Source organism: Notolepis coatsorum, assembly GCF_963971535.1.
Source record: "Notolepis coatsorum genome assembly, chromosome: 1".
Classification (NCBI taxonomy): Eukaryota; Metazoa; Chordata; class Actinopteri; order Aulopiformes; family Paralepididae; genus Notolepis; species Notolepis coatsorum.
The window spans coordinates 310,505,077-310,529,569 of record NC_140165.1 but is presented as its reverse complement, the minus strand read 5'-3'; the positions used below and the strand labels follow the sequence as shown (position 1 = coordinate 310,529,569).

At 45.2% G+C, this 24,493-nt stretch overlaps 1 protein-coding gene across 1 annotated transcript in view; it reads left to right on the top strand.

The window, feature by feature from the left end:
- Window positions 1–7,014: 7,014 nt before the first annotated feature.
- Window positions 7,015–24,493, top strand: part of LOC311237987 (uncharacterized protein) — a 43,817-nt gene continuing 26,338 nt past the window's right edge. The window contains exons 1-4 of the mRNA XM_084325958.1: window positions 7,015–7,084; window positions 12,386–12,718; window positions 13,368–13,558; window positions 14,328–14,482. Coding sequence (XP_084182084.1) covers window positions 12,386–12,718; window positions 13,368–13,558; window positions 14,328–14,482 — 679 coding nt within the window. The 5' untranslated portion in view covers window positions 7,015–7,084. The remainder of the gene's footprint in view (window positions 7,085–12,385; window positions 12,719–13,367; window positions 13,559–14,327; window positions 14,483–24,493) is intronic.

Here is a 24,493-nt window from a genome sequence, read left to right as displayed (position 1 = left end):
GGGAATATATACATGCGGTGGGGAGGAGACTGTCTATTAGGAGGTGGTGGGGGTTTTGGGCATTTACGGTGGCCAGTTTCGAATTGCAGCCTCCCGTAGGTGCTCTTTAAGAGCGGTTTTGAATGTGGGCAGGGATTCACATTCCTTTACAGCTTTGGGTAGGGCGTTCCACATTGTTGTGGCATAATTGCAAAACGTGTTTAGTCCCTTGTTTGAGCCGAATCTGGTTTTAACATGATTTGTTGAGCTTCCTCTGGTGTAGTGGTTGTGGTATTCACTGACCTTTGGGAAGTATTTTGACATGTACATGGGCACCCCGGTCGTATAGTGTATCTTGTAGACCAGGCCCATTGCAAGTTGCTGTACTCTGTCGTCTACTCTAAGCCATCCTAGGTTGTCAAAGTGGGCAGGGGTGAGGTGGGTTCTGGGGTTCAGGTCAAGTAGTAGTCTGACCAGTTTGTTTTGTGATGTTTGTAATTTTGTTTTAAGCGCCTTTGAGGTGCTTTGGTACCATGAGGTGCACGCATAGTCATAGTACCCTTGAATGAGTGCTCCTGCCAGAGTCTTCAGAAAACAGTATATGTACTAAGTTACTAAACTACACAAACTTCACAACCTTAAAAAACAGACAATAGATGAAACAGACAATGACAACACAATATGTGTGATGTGGCGAGACAAACCGGGAAATAGGAAGACTATACGTTTAAAATAGGCAAAGTATTCTGATTGGAATAGAGCAATATGTCAGTCATGAACATTCATAAACGTTAATGTAATGTAAGATGTTATGTCATCTTCATGACAGTTTTTGTCAGCCTTACGACTGTAGTATCTTAATAGAAGAGACCGTGGTAGTGCTCAGTTGTGCTTTATTCACAGTTGGTATTCATACAGGTAAACAGTGAATCAGCAGCCAGTCCCTCTGGCTGCTACCTTATTCTGACACAGAGCGCTCCGGGGCGCCTCTGGTTCACATAACAGTAACCAATGATAAGCAAGACACTTGACACCTTAACATCAGGGGAGTTGTAGTCCTACACTACACTACACTCCTCCCCTACCCTGATTCCTGAGATTACAGATCTAATCTGTCTGGGGGTTTTGCATTTCGTTTTGGTCTACTACTTCCCCTGACCTGAGGACCATCAGGCCCTAGTATTACTCGCTCTTCCGTTTCAGGCTGTGGTAACTTAGTTGACACCATTTGATTCACATGTCTTTTAGATACTTTGTTCTGAACCTCAACCATGTATGTAACCGGGCCTAATGGCCTCACAATCCTCCCATGAACCCACTTTTCTCCTTCCCCTCCCCCATAGTTTTTCACCAACACCCGCTGGTGCGGTTGAAACGATCGGACCCTCTTCTGCGGTCCCTCCGGACTCCGCTGTGTGCTCTGTTGTCCCGTCTCTGCACCGCTGGGCTGTATCAGCGACAGTCTCGTTCTCAGTTTCCGTCCCAAGAACAGTTCTCCCGGTGTTTTACCCGTCACACAATGGGGGGTGCTCCTGTAACAAAACAAAAAGTCTTGAATAGAGTGCTGCGTTGTGATACTCTGACTCTTTGCTTTTTCCAGCGCCTTTTTCAGATTCTGCACCAGGCGCTCTGCAGCCCCATTAGAGGCAGGGTGGTACGGCGGCGACCGTGTGTGTTTCACCCCATTGTTCCTGAGAAAGTCCTGAAATGTCCGTGACTGAAATGGGGGGCCATTGTCTGACACCAGTTCCTCTGGCAGTCCATAGTTTGCAAAGAACCCCCTCAGAACCTCCACTGTTTTCTCCGCTGTCGTTGTCATCATCAATGACACTTCCGGCCACTTAGAGAAACTGTCTGTTAACACCATGAACTTATGTTTGCCTTTGTCTGCTAAATCCACGTGGACCCTCTGCCACGGTCTCACTGCACCAGTCCATGCATGCACCGGAGCCGTCGGTGGTGTGTTTCTAGTCAGTTGACAAGGGTTACATGTGGCCACCAGGTTTTCAATGTCTCTGTCCAGGTTTGGCCACCAAAAATGGCTACGTGCTCTGGTCTTCATTCTCACTATACCCAGGTGAGATTCGTCATGTAACTCTTTTAACATTTTTTGACCTCAGTACGGGAGGAATGACCACTCTAAAACCCCACATCACACAATCACTCTCTACAGACAGTTCTGTACGTCTCACCCAGTATGGTTTTAGTTCCTCCTCCGTGACATGCTTAGGCCACCCTTTCTGTGTGAAATCTTTCACTGTTCTCATTACTGCATCACTCTTGGTGTGCTCTGCGATCTCTCTAGCAGAGATAGGGATCTCATCTAAGAACGAGACTCTGAAGTCCGGGCTACACTCTTGTGCCTCTGCCTGCATCGGTAACCTAGATAATGCATCCGCATTCCCATGTGTCAGGGCGGCCTTATACTGAATATCGTACTGGTAGGCTGCTAGAATTAGGGCCCATCTCTGCAGTCTTGCTGCTGCTAATGTGGGAACACCTGTCTTAGGTCCTAAGATCTTGACCAGTGGCTGATGGTCTGTACAGAGGGTACATTTTCGACCATACAAATATTCATGGAACTTTTTACTCCAAAAATGATACTGAGGGCCTCCTTCTCTTTTTGCGCATAATTTACCTCTGCCTTGGACAGGGTCCGCGAGGCATATGCTATTGGCTGCTCACTGCCATCTGGTAGCTTGTGTGATATTACCGCCCCTATCCCGTATGGGGAAGCGTCACAGGCCATTATCACTGGTAACTGGGGGTCAAAATGCGCTAGCACTGGTGCTGCTGTCAGCATCTTCTTGGTTCTCTCAAAAGCCTCTTGACGCTGCTTTGACCAGACCCATTCCTGTCCTTTCTGTAGTAGTTCTGTCATAGGTTTTATCTGAGTAGATAAAGAAGGCATGAATTTCCCATAGTAGGTTGAAGGCAGAGGCAGAGGCAAGCGATTGTATCTGTACAACCCTTTTGGTGTGTTGATTGTTAAGTATTTCTTGCTCTCCTCTTCTAATTCCATCTGCTGATATGCCTGTGTCAAATCTAGCTTTGTAAAATGTTTCCCTCCTGCCAACTTGGCAAATAAGTCTTGTGTTCTGGGAAGAGGATACTGATCTACATCCAGAAATGGATTTACTGTTTCTTTGTAGTCCCCACATATGCGAACAGTGTTGTCTCTCTTTGGTATATTCACTATGGGCGCTGCCCACTCACTGTGTGGCACTGGAGAAATAACCCCTTGCTTCTCCAAGTCATCTAGCTGTTTGTTTACCGATTCCCTCAAAGCATAAGGAACAGACCTGGCTTTGCAAAACCTAGGTTTTGCATGTGGGGACACATACATTTTAGCCTTAACCCCTGTCACTTTACCCAAACCATTGCCAAATACCTGCATATATGTCTGACACAGGGACTCCACCGGATCCCCTATCCTGTTGACCTTAGACCAGTCTAGGTTTAATGGTCTTATCCAATTACGACCCATGAGTGCAGGACCCCGCCCCCTGGCTACCACTAAGGGTAACTGCAACTTCTGTTCCCCACTCTCCACTGTGACCATTATCTTAGTCATACATGGGAGTAATGTTACATTTTTGAACTTGGCATGGTACATACTCTCTGATATGACTGACAACGCGGCACCTGTATCCACCTCCATACATATTTTCTGATCAATACATTTCACAAACACATTGTATGGTTTCTCATACTCACAATCCATATTAGGTCGGACTGTATACAGTCCCATTTGAGTCTGTTCCTCTGAACCGGACCCATACTCTGCCTGTTCATGTTCAGTCTCTGAGATCATGTACTGTACACTGTACATTGGAATACTGACAAAGCCAAACAGTAAACAGTGAAACCGCAGCCAGTCCCTCTGGCTGCTACCTTATTCTGACGCACAGCGCTCCGAGACGCCTCTGGTTCACGTAACAGTAACCAATCATAAGCAAGACACGTGACACATTAACATTGGGAGTTGTAGTCCTACACTACACTACACTGTCGACGTCGTCCTTGCCCTTTAGTGTTGTACTGTCTAAGTAAGTGTATATTAGTGTTCCGTTTTGTTGCCTGTTTGTTTTCGAGTTCTCAGTTCGATCCTTTTATGTTCTTTTGTAACGTGTTTTCGCCCGTTTTTATGTTTGTTTATTTATCTGCTTCGTTACTTGTGTTTTTGGTCTTGTGACCTAGTATCGCTCTCACGGTTCTTATAATAAAAGGAACACAGTGTTTGAGAAGAGCAAACTGTCGTCTCCGTTTCCTCCTTCCACTCCATTCCGCATATTGGGTTCTCCTCTCCTTCCCTCGCCACCCCATCGTAACAGTTTTCGCACCTCAGAGATGGCAGTGGACATGTATGACGCACAGCGCTCCGAGGCGCCTCTGGTTCACGTAACAGTAACCAATCATAAGCAAGACACGTGACACATTAACATTGGGAGTTGTAGTCCTACACTACACTACACTGTCGACGTCGTCCTTGCCCTTTAGTGTTATACTGTCTAAGTAAGTGTATATTAGTGTTCCATTTTGTTGCCTGTTTGTTTTCGAGTTCTCAGTTCGATCCTTTTATGTTCTTTTGTAACGTGCCTTCGCCCGTCTTTATGTTTGTTTATTTATCTGCTTCGTTACTTGTGTTTTTGGTCTTGTGACCTAGTATCGCTCTCACGGTTCTTATAATAAAAGGAACACAATGTTTGAGAAGAGCAAACTGTCGTCTCCGTTTCCTCCTTCCACTCCATTCCACATATTGGGTTCTCCTCTCCTTCCCTCGCCACCCCATCGTAACAGTGTCCCCCACCCACCCACCCACCCCCTACCCAACCCCCCACACCCCCCCCACCCCACCCAACCACCTCCAATGTACAGTTCCCCCCCCCACCCAACCCCACCCCACCTACCCATTGTACCCAATTGATTGATTGATTGATTGATTGAAAAGTTTATTAACAGATTGCAGAATGGGTACAGTACAGTACAGCTCAATACATACAATTGTTAAGGGGATGCAGACCAGAGAAAGACTTTCGTCTTGTTTACATCAGGGTCCCCCATTTTCAATTCATCATAACATATATGACATACATGACATACAGATAGACAGTACTGCTACATCTATACATTTATGACATATCAGATTTGCAAATACAGCACTGTTTGTGATACAAAAGTGTCCAGAAAAAGAGTGTATATACATTTGACGTAGAAACTGTACATTGGAGGAGGTTGGGTGGGTGGGGTGGGGTTGGGTGGGTGGGTGGGGGCTGTACATTGGAGGTGGGGGGGGGGGGGGGTTGGGTAGGTGACACACACACATTTTACACTGTACATTGGAATACTGACAAAGCCTTACTTGGTCATTTACTGTACAACTAGGTTAGGACATTTGTAGGGGCCAGTTTCGAATTGCAGTCTCACGTAGGTGTTTTTGAAAGTGGGTAGTGATTCACATTCCTTTACAGCTTTAGGTAGGGCGTTCCACATTGATGTGGCATAATTGCTAAACGTGTTTAGTCCCTTGTTTGAGCCGAATCTGGGTTTTACATGATTTGTGGAGCTCCCTCTGGTGTTGTGATCGTGGTATTCATTGACCTTTGGGAAGTATTTTGACATGTACATGGGTACCTTGGTCGCGTAGTGTATTTTGTAGACCAGGCCCATTGCAAGTTGCTGTACTCTGTCGTCTACTCTAAGCCATCCTAGGTTGTCAAAGTGGGCAGGGGTGAGGTGGGTTCTAGGAGTCAGGTCAAGCAGTAGTCTGACTAGCTTGTTTTGAGATGTTTGTAATTTGTTTTTTAGTGCCTTTGAGGTGCTTTGGTACCATGAGGTGCAAGCATAGTCGTAGTACCCTTGAATGAGTGCTCCTGCTAGAGTCTTCAGGGTATTCTTGTTTACCAGAGAGGAGATCCGGTACAAGAATCGCGTTCGTTGGTTGACTTTTTTTTATTACATTGGATGCCATTTTGTCACAGGAAAGATTAGCCTCTAGGATGGAACCCAGGTAGGTAATTTCATCTTTCCTTGTGACAATATTGTCACCTACTGTAACCGAGAAGCCGTCGGTCTTGCTGAGTTTGTTATTTGAACCAAAGAGAATGGACTCTGTTTTGCCCATGTGTAATGATAGTTTGTTGTCTGCGAGCCATATGCAGATTTTGCCTAGTTCCGAGCTGAGGGCTTTTTCAACCTGTAACTTGTTCTTGTCAGAGACCAGCAGGGCTGAGTCGTCCGCAAACAGGAACAAGTTGCAGTCACAAGCTGACGACATGTCATTTGCATAAATTAGGAATAGTGTACAGTTTCTACGTCAAATGTATATACTCTCTTTTCTGGACTCTTTTTGTATCACAAACAGTACTGTATTTTCAAATCTGGTATGTCATAAATGTATATATATATATTTGCAAAACGCCGCCTTAAAGAAGAGCACCAGTACTATATGAATTGAAAATGGGGGACCCTGATGGAAACAAGACAAACGTCTTTTTCAGGTCTCCAATCCCTTAACAATTGTATGTATTGAGCCGTACTGTATTGTACCCATTATGCAATCTGTTAAATAAAGTTTTCATTCATTCATTCATACACTTCCGCGTTACATGGAGCTCGTCGTTCATTCATGAGATCAAAATACGTTCAACATTTGGGTATGGAAGGTCTGACATTGGAGGAGGTGGTTAGGGAATTGAATAATAATAATACTGTGTTGTTTTACTACCTGTACCCCTCCCCCCTCCCCCCCATGCTGCTATGATGCCTGAATTTCCCCAACGGGATCAATAAAGGAATATCTTATCTTATCTTATCTTAAGGGGGCAGCGGGTGACCAAGGAGTACAGAGTCAGGCAGCAGGGGGCAAGGGAAGTAGCAGCATTAGTTGCACTCCATGAAGGTGAGGGGAATTGGTTTTTGTAGGAGGTAAAGGATACCAGTAGATGGCGGCACATACCCTAACAAGTGGTCGGCCGCCGTTAAACCTCAATAAGAAGAAGAAGAAGAGATCAAAATACGGAAGTGTTTCGGTGGTCTATTTTTCATACGCGAACCAGCCAGCCACATCCCGGAGGTTAGAGGCTTCTCCACTGTTCGTATAAATGTGAGTAATGGTATTTAACAGGCTATTAATACAGCATACCTAACGTTACATTATTTGATGGCCCTTTGCATAGCAAACGGAACTGTTAACTTGAGTGAAAGTTTGTGTAAGCGTAGCTACCGTTATAGTCGGGAGAGCTTCTCTCGATGTATCTAACGTTAACGGGTGGGTGGGAGAGAAATATACATACGGTGGCGAGAGAATATATACATACAGTGGGGAGGAGACTGTACATTTGGAGGGGGTGGGTGGGAGAGAATAACCCAACCTTGTTACAATAATATGGGCAAAACAGAGTCCATTCTCTTCGGTTCAAATAACAAACTCAGCAAGACCGACGGCTTCTCGGTTACAGACAGTGGGGGACAATATTGTCACAAGGAAAGATGAAATTACCTACCCGGGTTCCATCCTAGAGGCTAATATTTCCTGTGACAAAATGGCATCCAATGTAATAAAAAAAGTCAACCAACAAACTCGATTCTTGTACCGGATCTCCACTCTGGTAAACAAGAATACCCTGAAGACTCTGGCAGGAGCACTCATTCAAGGGTACTACGACTATGCTTGCACCTCATGGTACCAAAGCACCTCAAAGGCGCTAAAAATAAGATTACAAACATCACAAAACAAACTGGTCAGACTTCTACTTGACCTGACTCCTAGAACCCACCTCACCCCTGCCCACTTTGACAACCTAGGAGGATGGCAAGTCACTTCTATCAGCATGTGACTTGCAACACCAGAGGCGGTAACATCCTAGATCACTGTTACACGCAATTTAAAGGTGGCTACAAGGCTCATTCTGATAGTGGCTTTGGCAAGTCAGATCACGCATCCATTTTCCTTTCACCAAAGTATAGACAGAGAATTAAAAGTACTCCCGTAGTCTCGCGAGAGGTGCAGAAATGGGATCTGACGTCAGAAGAGACGATCCGGTCAGTGTTTCACCACACAGACTGGATTGTGTTCCGCGACACAGATAACATTAATGCCTACACGGAGACAGTGCTGGACTATGTCTGTACTAGGGTGAAAGAAACAATCCCCACTACCAAAATGAAAGTTTACCCAAATCAAAAACCCTGGGTAGACAAATCCGTCCGTGAAGCTCTGAGAGAGCGCACCAAAGCATACAATGACGGCCTAGTGGCAGGCAACATGAATGACCACAAGGTGGCGCGACACAACGTAAGGAGGACAGTGTCAGAGGCCAAACGGCGCTACAGGGATAAAATTGAACTCCAGTTTGAACAAGCTGACTCTAGAGCTATGTGGCAGGGGCTCAAAACGATGACAGACTACAAAGGCGCCTCCCTCAAACTGAACAGTGACATCTCCTTAGCAAACGACCTCAATACCTTCTATGCGAGGTTTGATGCTGGTAATAACAACACCAGCTCACAAGCCTCGGCAATGGGGGGGGGGGGGGTCGGCTGCTGATGGAGGCGCAGTGTTCAGGGTAACAGAGCATGAGGTGAGGCGGACCTTTAAAAAAGTGAATATCAGGAAGGCAGCAGGTCCGGACGGCATCCCCGGCCGCGTCCTAAAAGTCTGTGCCGACCAACTGGCCCCAGTATTCACTGACATATTTAACCTGTCCTTAGAACAGGCTGTCATCCCCACCTGCCTGAAGAAGTCCACTATTATCCCTGTACCCAAAAAATCCAAGCCTGCTTGCCTCAACGACTACCGCCCTGTAGCTCTCACCTCCATAGCCATGAAGTGCTTTGAGAAGCTAGTAAAGGGCTACATCTGCTCCTCCCTCCCCATCAACATGGACCCCCTGCAATTTGCATACCGCCCCAACAGGTCCACGGAGGACGCCATATCCCATGTGCTGCACACAGCAGCATCACACCTGGACAAGAGGCAGGGGAACTATGTGAGAATGCTATTCATCGACTACAGCTCGGCATTCAATACCATAGTCCCCTCCATACTCATAGCCAAGCTCAGGGACCTGGGCTTGGGCTATGACCTCTGCCAGTGGGTCTTGGACTTCCTGACTGGCAGACCCCAGGTGGTGAGAGCAGGCAACTGCACCTCCTCATCCATCACCCTCAACATAGGGGCCCCCCAGGGCTGTGTTCTGAGTCCCCTCCTCTACTCCCTGTACACACACGACTGTGTGGCTCAGCGGAGTAGCAATACAATCGTCAAATTTGCTGACGACACAGTGGTGGTGGGCCTGATCTCTGCCAACGATGAGAGGGCCTACCTGGAAGAGGTCAAGGTCCTGGCGGGATGGTGCCAGGAAAACAGCCTCTCCCTGAACGTCAGCAAAACAAAGGAGATGATTGTGGACTTCAGGAGGTCGGGGGTCAAGGACTACAGCCCCCTCAGCATCAACGGGGCACCGGTTGAGAGAGTCAACAGCTTCAAGTACCTCGGAGCCTACATATCCGAGGACTTGACATGGACCACACACATTAACAGTGTGGTGAAGAAGGCACGACAACGCCTCTACTTCCTCAGGCGCCTAAGGAAGTTCCAAGTCAGCCAGAAGATCCTTAAGAACTTCTACTCATGTACAATAGAGAGCATCTTGACCGGCAACATCACCTCCTGGTTTGGGAATAGCACTGCAAAAGACCAAAGCAGACTACAAAGAGTGACACGTTCAGCCGAACGCACAATTGGAGGGGGGCTCCCCACCCTCCAGAACATTTACTACAAGCGTTGCAAGGGCAAGGCTAAGAGAATCATTAAAGACTCCAGTCACCCGAACAACTGCCTCTTCGAACTGCTGCGGTCAGGCAAGCGATACAGGAGTCTCAAGGCGAGCACAGAAAGACTCAGAAGTAGCTTCTATCCCCAGGCCATCAGGCTGCTAAACGAACAATGAATGCACACTACACAACAACAACCACCAAACGCACATAGCACACACATCCACACGCACACACCCACTTTAAACAAACACACTGTAGCACCCACTCCACACACTTTATAGCACACACCCACTTTAAACAAACACACTGTAGCACCCACTCCCCACACTTTATATTTATGGATGAAGGATTGCACTACAACTCGTACACCTTACTGTAAATTGTACCTAAAATTGTACCTCATCCCATTTCTGCTTTGCACTAGATAGTACTGTACATTAGTACACTGCATAGTATTGTGTATTGTATATTATATGGTAACTCAGAACATTGTACATATGTCTATACCGAACACTGTGACCTCATTTTCTTCTTCTAAATTCATGCTATATTATGTTATTATGTTATTTGATACTATCTTGTCTAGCACAGTCTCTGGAGCGTAACAGTAAGAAGCATTTTGTATGAAAGTATTCTGTACTTCTGTATGACAACTATTAAAGAACTTGAACTTGGCTTAGAGTTCGACGACAGAGTACAGCAACTTGCAATGGGCCTGGTCTACAAGATACACTACACGACCAAGGTACCCATGTACATGTCAAAATACTTCCCAAAGGTCAGTGAATACCACAATCACAACACCAGAGGGAGCTCCACAAATCATGTTAAACCCAGATTCGGCTCAAACAAGGGACTAAACACGTTTCGCAATTATGCCACATCAATGTGGAACGCCCTACCCAAAGCTGTAATGGAATGTGAATCACTACCCACTTTCCAAATCACTCTCAAAGAACACCTACGGGAGACTGCAATTCGAAACTGGCCCCTACAAATGTCCTAACCCAGTTGTACAGTAAATGACCAAGTATGGCTTTGTCAGTATTTCAGTGTACAGTGTCCCCCCCACCTCCAATGTACAGCCCCCACCCACCCAACCCCACCCCACCCACCCAACCTCCCCCAATTACAGTTTCTACGTCAAATGTATATATACACTTTTTCTGGACACTTTTTGTATCACAAACTACTGTATTTGCAAATCTGGTATGTCATAAATGTATAGATGTAGCAGTACTGTCTATCTGTATGTCATGTATGTCATATATGTTTTGATGAATTGAAAATGGGGGACCCTGATGTAAACAAGACGAAAGTCTTTCTCTGGTCTGCATCCCCTTAACAATTGTATGTATTGAGCTGTACTGTACTGTACCCATTCTGCAATCTGTTAATAAACTTTTCAATGAATCAATCAATCAAATGTTAAAATCATCACGTTATTTAATCTTGGTGGGTAGCTAGCTAACGTACTGCATTTACTGAAAATGTTAATTGATGCGGAACGGACCTGCCTTGTGTAAGTGCTAAATCTGGCTGCTGTATACACCTGATCTTGAGTCTGGCTTGATTTATTGACATTATTATTAACGGAAGACTCAGTATACCAACAACAGCACGAGAACAAGAATGTCCAGATATCAAAATAAAAACATGTGACTTGTTGCTATTGTTCTTGCAGGCAGACGATAATAACATGTCTTAACTGTAGCCTTTAGAGACTGTAGATTGTACAGTTGTACCAATGTACAACAACTGCTCTCTTTTTTAGACTTTTTTTTGTATCACAAACGGTACTGTGTTTGTAGATCTGGTATGTCATAAATGTCTAGATGTAACACTACTGTCTATCTGTATGTCATACACTGACCTGCTGCAACTTTACAGAGACTGTAAGTTCATTTAACTTATTCTCGTCTAAAGAAACCTATGTGCGCGCTTGATAAAACAAAGCATCTACTGTATTACTGTGTGTTTCTATTGTGCGCAAGTCAAGCAAGTGTAATTGAACACAATACATGCTGCCATGACGTGCATCTCGCTGTTTGTCATTACATTTTGTCACCCATGACTGTTTTCTGAATCTTAGTCTATGTCCATGTATACCTGCTTTTTTTCTTTTAACAATATATTTATTGGGTTTTAGTTTGCAAATTACAACATGTATATCAGCAGAGCAGTATTCAGCAAACATTTTCACCCCGTTCTCCCTCCCCTAACCCCACCCCACAAAATAATAATTAACTTCAAAAACAGGTTCACATAGGAAGGATACAGATTTAAATAAAAAATAAACATAAATAAATAATAATACAACCAAAATGTTTTACACATTAAGTAAAGGGTGTTTCTTGTCGTTTTTACACAATGATAAGAGTTGTCCCACAGTACTCCCCCTAATCCCGTTCTTGTTGAAGCAAGTTCCCAACATTCGTATTATGCTTTAAGAAGTACACAAATGGTCCCCAGGCATTATCAAAAATGTTTTGTTTACGTCTAACAATATACACCATCTTTTCCATTGACATATTTGAAGCCATTTCTTTAATCCACATACCAATTCTTGGTCCATCAACATTTTTCCAATTAAGAGCTATTACACGTTTTTGTATACCTGCTTTAGATGGATCCTACGTTTACAAAAACACCAAGAGGGGGGATCATTTTGATGGCATCCAAGGTGGCCCAGAGCCATGTCCGCGCCCCGGCCGCGATGGCCAAAGAGCCAGAGGAGGTGGAGGCGGAAGCCCGTGCCCGCGTCGTCTCCGAGGGGGGTGACCCTGGTAACACGGCATTAGTACTGAGTCGTACTGCGATTCAGTTCGGCCAGTACCAGGGTCAGACCTTCCTCTGGCTCCTGGAGAATGACGTGGGCTACACGGTGAAGCTGGTGGCAGCTCACGAGAAGGAGCGCGAGCAGCACACAGGGTCTCAGTGTCCGCTGATGGCCAACAAGGTACTGTACAGTACAGTCTGCTAGGGGTAAGGGTTCCCAAACTTTTCAGGCCGGGACCCAGAAAAGTAGGCGTCAGAGAGCCGCGGCCCAATGCACATCGTCAGGCTTTTTTTTTCTTTTTTTTTTTGTCCGGAGACCGATTCTTTAAGCCAAATATCACTTCAAGCCTATTAAGTTAGTTCAAGTTAGTTATTCATTTATATGTGCTATTTATGAGAGGGCTAACTTGTTGCAAAATAATAATGATAATAATAATAGCCTCATTAAAATACTATTGTTGCTTCGGTTGTTTTCAGCGTTTTATGTGCATAATCTGTTATTTAGTTTGAAATGTTCGTTGAAATAAGTAGATTTTTCGTTTTTGTTTATTTATTAAGTTAATATAAACCCATATAGTCACATTTTAGAATACAATAGAATAGAATTTTAGAATACAACTAGAAACACTGTCCTGGCCTGCTTCTAAGTTCAGTGGCCTGACAAAAAAAAAGTTTTTATTTTTTGATTTGATTTTTTTTGGAAATCATCTCGCGGCCCTCCCGTGGCTGCTCGCAGCCCACCTTTGGGTCGAGACCCTGACTTTGGGAACCACGGTAGGTACAAATAGAAAACTTCTATAACTGAACTGTCTCATTGTGTCTGTCTTCAGGGCGCCTTAACTCGCTACTCGAGTGCCTATGTGGACTTTATGGAGTTGGTCCGCTTCCTTCGGGCATTCGAGTCGGCCAAAGAGAGGTCTCTGCTTCCCGGGCAGGAGGGCCTGGCCCTTGTTGGCTTCGGCCAGTACAAGAGCGAGACCCTGCAGGACCTGTACCAGTCAAAGGACCCCAAGACTGTCGCGTATGTTTGAACGTATATACAAATAAAATTCAATCGATTTAATATAATGTCGTGTGGTTAGTAGTTGTGTGTTATTGGAACGCCAAGCACTCAAAGTAGAGCCATATGAAATCCGTTTAATTTTTTCCAAATTCCATTTTATTTTTTTCCAAATTCCGTTTTTTCCGTTTGAATATTTCAGAATTCTGTATTTTGCTTTGTACGCTCATTTTACCATCAGAAATAGTGTCTAATAAGTGGGAATGAATAAATGTCCACAATTTGATAAAATATAACAGTCCATTTAATAGGGATGTCTTAAATACTTCGAAGCTTCGTTCGATGGGCATGGGATTCGAATATGAAAATAAAATTCGATTATTAAAAATAAATAAAAAGAATATTATATATATATATATTTTTGCAAAATCAACTCTGCCTCTCTTTGTTAACTACAACAAGCAATGCTGTTTGTTATTTAAGATGAGGTCGGACTCGGCACTGACATATTTGTGTGCTGCTTTTATAAAGCCTCAAATGACGGCAAAGTGTTTAGTTTGTCTAAGATTTAAAAAGGTTTAAACTTTACAGCACTGACAAAGTTGAACAAAGTGCTGTACAAGTCCCACAACATAAAAGAAAGAAAAAGTAAAAAAAAAAAAAAAAATTATTTCATTTTTTTATAGTTTATTCCATTTTTATTGCTCAATTCCGCGATTCCGTCCGCGATTCCGTGATCGCGGATTCCATATGGCTCTAACTCAAAGCATGCATCTTCCCATTTGCTTAGCTATGTCGCCTACGTACGGAAGAATCCGGCGTTGACAAAAACGGGGGAGGACGCCGTCCGCTACATTCGTCTCCGTGACCGCGAGGAGGAGGCAGCAGGGCGGCGTTCTCCATCTGACGCAGAGCCGGTCCAAGTGTCAGTCGACGCGGAACAGTGTAAGTAGTCATAATTACATGGATATATACTTTATTGATCCATCCCCTAAGAGAAATGTCTTCAGTCTGAATCTTACCTTCTTTTTTTCATTCCAACATGAATAGACTTTGTCATGGAATGGGTAGGGGTGGGACAATACATCGATCCAGATCGATATATCGATCTATTATCAATTATCAAATAGGATCGATGCAACGTAAAAAGATCGATTCATATTGCGATAGTCTTATTTTGAAAATCCCCTCTTGAGCATATCCGCCCGGCCGGAACAACAACAACAGTAGCTCAGTGCAGCTCCGTGTGTGTAGACGTTAGACAACATTGCTTCAGAGTCCGCCTATTTTTCCCGAAATAAGTGCCTGTTGTTTTTTTTTCCCCACAAGGGGTCAAATGCATCTAACATGCTTTCCATCCTCGACATTCCTTTATGCCCACGTCGCGTTAAATACCGAAATTAACGTTGCGTTAGCGTGAGCTAACTAAGCTAAGCTGATAGAGAGAGCAGCAGAGGTCCACTAGGGACTGGGAAGGAGATAGCCCCACTAACAGGATCTGGCCGGTACTGCACCTCCTGACTCCCAATATGCCTTTTCCAGCCAAAATACAGCGCTGTGATAGGATATTAATATCGGAAAAAAACGAACCAAAAACAGTGAACAGGAGGTCTATTTGTATTAAAAACAATAGATTGTTTTTCATTTAAATGTCTAGAAGAGATCAACAATAAAAATGTCATGATATTTCCATTGCCTTTTTTTGTTGTTGATTTAAATGTTACTGATTGTGTTAAATGGGCATATAATATCGTCTCGTATCGATCGCAGGCACCTGAATCGTATCGTATCGTGGCAGACTTTGTGATATCGGAAAATATTGCATCGTTGTCCAAAGAATCGATATCGTATCGTATCGTGATGAAACTGGTGATTCCCACCCCTAGGAATGGGTAAGTCTGGACATGGAAGAAAGTCTCCCTAATCATGCGCAGGGGCCATGCTAATCTTCTCTGTATCGTTCCAATTTTAGTCCAATATGTCAGCAATAATAAAAGTCCAACGGGGAAGACATTCAATGACTCAGAACTCGTAGGTCTATCTGTCCCAAATCAGCGATTCATTAAAGTTTATACGATATGGTGTCCATGCTTAACAAAGATTAAAAGGCTGTATATAAACTATCCTGCACGTTGTGCTGCCATGTATTTGCCGGCATCTTCAGGCGAGTCGAGGAAAACCCCGTCTCCATGTTTATCGACGATGCGAAGTCTTGCAGGGTACAGCAGTGTGGGATTGTATTTTCCCACAAAAAGTTGAGACATCACCGTCTTGTACTTGGGCCCGCAAGAGCACCACATCCCGACAATAATCTTCAAAGAAGTATATTGATACATCCTTGTATTTCAGGCTGCCTTTCGCCCCTGCACGTCTCCCGAATGATCAAATCTTTTATTCCGACCTGACGTAGGACAGCCATAATCACTCTCGGTTTGGCGATGTTGTCGTTCTGTCGGGTCCCCAATCTGTAACACTGATCCACCTCGGGTACCGTAGGAAGGATAGCTGTTCCCAGGATTTGATGTAATACTGCCGCAAACGCTTCGGGTTGTGTGCCACTCACCGACTCGTCCAGCCCAACTATACGGATATTCAGCTTACGAGATTGATATTCCAGCTCGAATATTTTAGCCTTTTGTGTCATACATGTCCTGATGAATTGAAAATGGGGGACCCTGATGTAAACAAGACGAAAGTCTTTCTCTGGTCTGCATCCCCCTTAACAATTGTTTCAAGTTTCAAGTTTCTTTAATAGTTGTCATACAGAAGTACAGAATACTTTTATACAAAATGCTTCTTACTGTTACGCTCCAGAGACTGTGCTAGACAAGATAAGTATGAAATAAAATAGTATAGCATGTAAAAATAGAAGTCACAGTGTTCAGTATAGACATATGTACAATGTTCGATGCAGAATAGAAGTAACTGAGTTACTATACAATATACTATGCAATGTACTAATATGCAATACTATATAGTGCAAAGCAGAAATGGGATGAGGTACAATTTAGGTACAATTTACAGTAAGGTGTACGAGTTGTAGTGCAAATCCTTTACCAATAAATATAAAGTGTGTTTAGGTGATCTAAAGTGTGGAGAGTGGGTGCTGCAGTGTGTTGTTTGTTTAAAGTGAGTGTGTGGATGTGTGTGCTGTGTGCATTTGATGGTTGTTGCATAGTGTTTATTGTTCGTTGAGCAGCCTGATGGCCTGGGGATAGAAGCTTCTTCTGAGTCTTTCTGTGCTCGCCATGAGACTCCGGTATCTCTTGCCTGACCGCAGCAGTTCAAAGAGGCAGTTGTTTGGGTGGCTGGAGTCCTTGATGATTCTCTTAGCCTTACCCCTGCACCGCTTGTTGTAAATGTTCTGGAGGGTGGGAAGCCCCCCTCCAATTGTGCGTTCGGCTGAACGTGTCACTCTCTGTAGTCTGCTTCGGTCTTGTGCAGTGCTATTCCCAAACCAGGAGGTGATGTTGCCAGTCAGGATGCTCTCTATTGTACATGAGTAGAAGTTCTTAAGGATCTTCTGACTGACTTGGAACTTCCTTAGGCGCCTGAGGAAGTAGAGGCGTTGTCGTGCCTTCTTCACAACACTGTCAATGTGTGTGGTCCATGTCAAGTCCTCGGATATATGGGCTCCGAGGTACTTAAAAAAACTGTTCACTCTCTCAACCGGTGCCCCGTTGATGCTGAGGGGGCTGTAGTCCCTGACCCCCGACCTCCTAAAGTCCACAATCATCTCCTTTTGTTTTGCTGACGTTCAGGGAGAGGCTGTTCTCCTGGCACCATCCCGCCAGGACCGTGACCTCTTCCAGGTAGGCCCTCTCGTCGTTTGCAGAGATCAGGCCCACCACTACTGTGTCGTCAGCAAATTTGATGATTGTGTTGTTAATCCGCTGAGCCACACAGTCATGTGTGTACAGGGAGTAGAGGAGGGGACTCAGAACACAGCCCTGGGGGGCCCCTATGTTGAGGGTGATGGATGAGGAGGTGCAGTTGCCTGCTCTCACCACCTGGGGTCTGCCCGTCAGGAAGTCCAAGACCCACTGGCAGAGGTCATAGTTCAAGCCCAGGTCCCTGAGCTTGGCTATGAGTTTGGAGGGGACTATGGTATTGAATGCTGAGCTGTAGTCTATGAATAGCATTCTCACATAGTTCCCCTTCCTCTTGTCCAGGTGTGATGCTGCTGTGTGCAGCACATGGGCTATGGCGTCCTCCGTGGACCTGTTGGGGCGGTATGCAAATTGCAGGGGGTCCAGGTTGATGGGGAGGGAGGAGCAGATGTAGCCCTTTACTAGCTTCTCAAAGCACTTCATGGCTATGGAGGTGAGAGCTACAGGGCGGTAGTCGTTGAGGCAAGCAGGCTTGGATTTTTTTAGGTACAGGGATGATAGTGGACTTCTTCAGGCAGGTGGGGATGACAGCCTGTTCTAAGGACAGGTTAAATATGTCAGTGAATACCGGGGCCAGTTGGTCGGCACAGACTTTTAGGACGCGGCCGGGGATGCCGTCCTGTCCTGCTGCCTTCCTGATATTCACTTTTTTAAAGGTCCACCTCACCTCATGCTCTGTTACCCTGAACACTGAGTCTCCATCAGCAGACCCCCCCCCCCCCATTGCCGTGGCTTGTAGGCTGGTGTTGTTATTACCAGCCTCAAACCTAGCATAGAAGGTATTGAGATCATTTGCTAAGGAGATGTCACTGTTCAGTTTGAGGGAGGTGCCTTTGTAGTCGGTCATCGTTTTGAGGCCCTGCCACATAGCTCTGGAGTCAGCCTGTTCAAACTGAAGTTCAATTTGATCCCTGTAGCGCCGTTTTGCCTCTATTACTGTCCTCCTTACGTTGTATCGCGCCACCTTGTGGTCATTCATGTTGCCTGCCACCAGGCCGGCGTTGTATGCTGTGGTGCGCGCTTTCAGAGTTTCACGGACGGATTTGTCTACCCAGGGCTTTTGATTTGGGTAAACTTTTTTTTTTTTTTTTTTTAATAATCTTTCTTTCCCTCCTTTTTTTTCCCGATTTCTCTCCCATCCAACCCTTCCTGGTTGTTGCGTACTTTCCCCTACTGTTGGTCCGGGAGACCGGAGACTGTCACATGCTTTCCTCCGACGCATGTGCAGCCTGCCGGCAGGCCAACCCGGGGAGAGTGTAGCGTGTGGGAGGCCACACTATCTCTCCTTAGTTCCAACCCTTGCTGAGCAGGCGCCCCGACCGAACTGTAGGGGTCGCTGTCCACAACGCCCAGGACCCACCCTTCAGCTTTCCCACCCTCTGATACAGCCAATTGTATCAGTGTGAGAGGCCAGCCAAGCTGATAGCAACGCCGGGAGCTCGATTCGAACAGGTGAATCCAGTGTCTCCCGGTGTTGGTGACGAACGTAATCTCCGTGCGCCACCTGCCCCCCCGATTTGGGTAAACTTTAATTATGGTAGTGGGGATTGTTTCTTCCACCAAAGTACGAACAAAGTCCAGCACTGTCTCCGTGTAGTCATTAATGTTATCTGTGTTGTCACGGAACACGCTCCAGTCTGTGCACTCAAGTGCAGCCTGTAGCGTCTCCTTTGACTCCACATCCCATTTCTGCACCTCTCGCGAGACTACCGGAGTGCTCTTGATTCTTTGTTTATATTTTGGTGAAAGAAAGATGGCCACATGATCAGATTTTCCGAAGCCACTAGCAGAATGAGCCTTGTACCCACCCTTGAATTGCGAGTAACAGTGGTCTAAAATGTTACCGACTCTGGTGTTACAAGTCACATGCTGATAGAAGTCCGGCAATTAGTGATGCACCGATGTGAAAATTGTGGCCGATACCGATAACCGATATTAATATTGCTGTTCTGGCCGATACCGATATTTACCGATGTCGATATCTCTGTATAGAAAACACTTTATGATAATCAAATAAAGAGCTATTTTCCAAAACGCATTTTTTTTTTTTTAAACTTTTGTAACTTATTTGCAGAAATGACAGATATTTTGAAACTATTTAAGGCCAAAACATGTAAAAAAAAAAAAAAAGGGGGATTTATTTTTTAAATTTTTTTTTATAATATCGGTATCGGCCAGATCGGCCGATACCGGCCAATGGACCTGTTGGGGCGGTATGCAAATTGCAGGGGGTCCAGGTTGATGGGGAGGGAGGAGCAGATGTAGCCCTTTACTAGCTTCTCAAAGCACTTCATGGCTATGGAGGTGAGAGCTACAGGGCGGTAGTCGTTGAGGCAAGCAGGCTTGGATTTTTTTAGGTACAGGGATGATAGTGGACTTCTTCAGGCAGGTGGGGATGACAGCCTGTTCTAAGGACGGGTTAAATATGTCAGTGAATACCGGGGCCAGTTGGTCGGCACAGACTTTTAGGACGCGGCCGGGGATGCCGTCCTGTCCTGCTGCCTTCCTGATATTCACTTTTTTAAAGGTCCACCTCACCTCATGCTCTGTTACCCTGAACACTGAGTCTCCATCAGCAGACCCCCCCCCCCCCATTGCCGTGGCTTGTAGGCTGGTGTTGTTATTACCAGCCTCAAACCTCGCATAGAAGGTATTGAGATCATTTGCTAAGGAGATGTCACTGTTCAGTTTGAGGGAGGTGCCTTTGTAGTCGGTCATCGTTTTGAGGCCCTGCCACATAGCTCTGGAGTCAGCCTGTTCAAACTGAAGTTCAATTTGATCCCTGTAGCGCCGTTTTGCCTCTATTACTGTCCTCCTTACGTTGTATCGCGCCACCTTGTGGTCATTCATGTTGCCTGCCACCAGGCCGCCGTTGTATGCTGTGGTGCGCGCTTTCAGAGCTTCACGGACGGATTTGTCTACCCAGGGCTTTTGATTTGGGTAAACTTTTTTTTTTTTTTTTTTTTTTATAATCTTTCTTTCCCTCCTTTTTTTCCCGATTTCTCTCCCATCCAACCCTTCCTGGTTGTTGCATACTTTCCCCTACTGTTGGTCCGGGAGACCGGAGACTGTCACATGCTTTCCTCCGACGCATGTGCAGCCTGCCGGCAGGCCAACCCGGGGAGAGTGTAGCGTGTGGGAGGCCACACTATCTCTCCTTAGTTCCAACCCTTGCTGAGCAGGCGCCCCGACCGAACTGTAGGGGTCGCTGTCCACAACGCCCAGGACCCACCCTTCAGCTTTCCCACCCTCTGATACAGCCAATTGTATCAGTGTGAGAGGCCAGCCAAGCTGATAGCAACGCCGGGAGCTCGATTCGAACAGGTGAATCCAGTGTCTCCCGGTGTTGGTGACGAACGTAATCTCCGTGCGCCACCTGCCCCCCCGATTTGGGTAAACTTTAATTATGGTAGTGGGGATTGTTTCTTCCACCAAAGTACGAACAAAGTCCAGCACTGTCTCCGTGTAGTCATTAATGTTATCTGTGTTGTCACGGAACACGCTCCAGTCTGTGCACTCAAGTGCAGCCTGTAGCGTCTCCTTTGACTCCACATCCCATTTCTGCACCTCTCGCGAGACTACCGGAGTGCTCTTGATTCTTTGTTTATATTTTGGTGAAAGAAAGATGGCCACATGATCAGATTTTCCGAAGCCACTAGCAGAATGAGCCTTGTACCCACCCTTGAATTGCGAGTAACAGTGGTCTAAAATGTTACCGACTCTGGTGTTACAAGTCACATGCTGATAGAAGTCCGGCAATTAGTGATGCACCGATGTGAAAATTGTGGCCGATACCGATAACCGATATTAATATTGCTGTTCTGGCCGATACCGATATTTACCGATGTCGATATCTCTGTATAGAAAACACTTTATGATAATCAAATAAAGAGCTATTTTCCAAAACGCATTTTTTTTTTTTTTAAACTTTTGTAACTTATTTGCAGAAATGACAGATATTTTGAAACTATTTAAGGCCAAAACATGTAAAAAAAAAAAAAAGGGGGATTTATTTTTTAAACTTTTTTTTATAATATCGGCCCTATCTTGATATCGGACCGATGTGTAAAAAAACGGCCATATCGGCCGATATTATATCGGCGGTCGATATATCGTGCATCACTACCGGCAATACCTTTCTCAGATTGGCGCTATTGAAATCACCCACTACTACAATGGCGGCGTCAACATTAGCTGCCTGGAGTTTATTTACCTCGTCGTGGAGCTTCGAGAGTGCGTCACCTGTGTTAGCTTGTGGTGGAATATACACTCCGACCAGGATGATCGACGTTAGCTCCCTCGGGAGGAAGAAAGGTCGACACTTGATGGATATATATTCCAGGTTGGGGGAGCAGTGGTTCGAAAGTTCCTTCACGTTGGCTGGATCGCTCCAATTGTTGTTCAACATGAAGGCTATTCCACCTCCACGCTGTTTGCCGGATTCTACTGTTCTATCCTTGCGGTGAATGAAGAAGTGTTCGGCCGGTTGGATGGTGTGGTCTGGGACGTCCGGCGTCAACCACGTCTCTGTGAAGCAGAGAACATCGCAGTCTCTAACGTCTCTCTGGAATTGAATCCTTGCTCTGATGTCATCTAGTTTATCGTCTATTGATTGTACATTGGCTAGCAATATACTGGGTAGTGGCGTTCGGTGTCGCCTGGTTCTCAATCGGTTACGGACTCCAGCTCTCTTCCCTCGCCGCCTGGATCCTTTGTTCCTTGGGTCGAGGTCTGGTCCGATTGTCCTCAAGATCTCAACAGGCCATTGTTGTGGTTCAGAGAGCTGATCCAGAGAGCAATCCAGTTGGTAAGTTTCCCGTAATCCAATGACTATGAGTGACTGACGGTCATACACATTAAATGCACCAACAGTTGGTACAAACAAAACTCTTAAAACTATAAATATTAACAAAAGTAAGCACAGTCTCGACGGAGCGCACAGACAGGCAGCCGGTCGTTGCGGCGTTCCGTCAGGCGCTCAATGTATGTATTGAGCTGTACTGTATTACTGTACCCATTCTGCAATCTGTTAAATAAAGTTTTCATTCATTCACCACGCTGCCGACGATTGTGGGAGTTTGGCGGCTGAGGCCTTGGGTCTCTCCTGCCGACGGTGGTGGTGGCCGTGGCATGTTTCGTCGCCCCTTGAGATTCACTCTCGAGACACGTGTGGTTTGACGTCGGGCTATCCGGGGGCCTCCGACTATTGGGCTCTGTGTTTTTCACGGCTGAAATGTACTCCCTGTATTCTCCAAGGTCTTCAGCTAAAATATTTAGCTACGCCTGTTTTGAACTGAACAACTTTAGAAACGGATCCTCACAGAACGATGCTTCAGCGATGGCCGGCAGCTCTAGCTTCTTGTGTGCCTGGCAGCTTTAGTGGCGAGAGCACTTGGACCAGGGTTTATAAGGAGGACTATATTTGCGTCGGCCCATGCATCTGTTGGGAGTGCTGGTTGCACAGGACCCTCTCACTGCAGTCTGCAGGGCACTTTGTGCTGGGCGGTAGTTGTGTGAACATCTATCTTCCATCTTTTTTCCGTTTCATAAACATTTTAAAAACACTGCTGAATGCAGTATTCTATTTTCTCCACTCTTAACTAGGGATGGGTACCTTTCACATTTGAACCGATACCGGTACCGGTAGTACGGTACCCGTGAATCGATACCGGTACCCAACTGTACCTTTTTTCTGTACTTTAGTCTCAAGAAATTTTATTTACCTACCTCAGTCGTAAAAAAAAAATCCAAACTTCAAATAACTACAATTTCGACAGTTTTCGGCTTGTCATTGCTCCGACTTCTTTGTTGTTGAATCAAGTCAAATCCTAGGTAAGCATATATTGTGCGTGTGAACGTTGACATGAAAAGAAAAAAGTAAAAAAGAGAGACGTTTTTTTTTTTTGGGTATCTCACTTGATTCGATACTCGGTAGTACCGACGTGTTTCGGTTCGGTACCTCAAAAGTACCGAATTCGGTACCCATCCCTACTCTTAACACGACACAACGATTCAATGTCCCCGATGACATCACTGGTGGCCATAATAAACACAATTTCTCTCCAATAACTTTCAAACTATTATGTGTGTGAGATTAGGTGCAGAATAAATCAAAGTGGCACATTGGCAATACCATAATAACGTGTTTTACCGGTACCAGGGTGAAACTGATGATTATCATGGTATACTTGTGCTTTCGATGAGTACCTTTTGCGAGAGTGGAGATACGCATATTTTAATTGTAGGGCTGCCAACCATGCTGCCAACACACAAAATCAGGGATGAGATGCAAGAAATGTTTCAGGCAAGATTCAAACCCAAGGCAATATGATTACATAGTACGCTGCTTAGCGTGGTGAGCCACCACCATTCTGAATAGTATCTTGTGTTATTCATCATATGATGATTCAGGGTAATCTACCATTTCTGGCGCAGTGTAAAGTAATAAAACACCAATTTATAAAAATGGTGTTGGTATTATTTTTCATATATTATCAACACGCCGCAACCATTGACTCCTAGAACCCACCTCACCCCTGCCCACTTTGACAACCTAGGATGGCTTAGAGTAGACGACAGAGTACAGCAACTTGCAATGGGCCTGGTCTACAAGATACACTACACGACCAAGGTACCCATGTACATGTCAAAATACTTCCCAAAGGTCAGTGAATACCACGATCACAACACCAGAGGGAGCTCCACAAATCATGTTAAACCCAGATTCGGCTCAAACAAGGGACCAAACACGTTTCGCAATTATGCCACATCAATGTGGAACGCCCTACCCACTGCTGTAAAGGAATGTGAATCACTACCCACTTTCAAAAACACTCAAAGAACACCTACGGGAGACTGCAATTCGAAACTGGCCCCTACAAATGTCCTAACCCAGTTGTACAGTAAATTACCAGGTATGGCTTTGTCAGTATTCCAATGTACAGTGTAAATGGGGGACCCTGATGTAAACAAGACGAAAGTCTTTCTCTGGTCTGCATCCCCTTAACAATTGTATGTATTGAGCTGTACTGTACTGTACCCATTCTGCAATCTGTTAATAAACTTT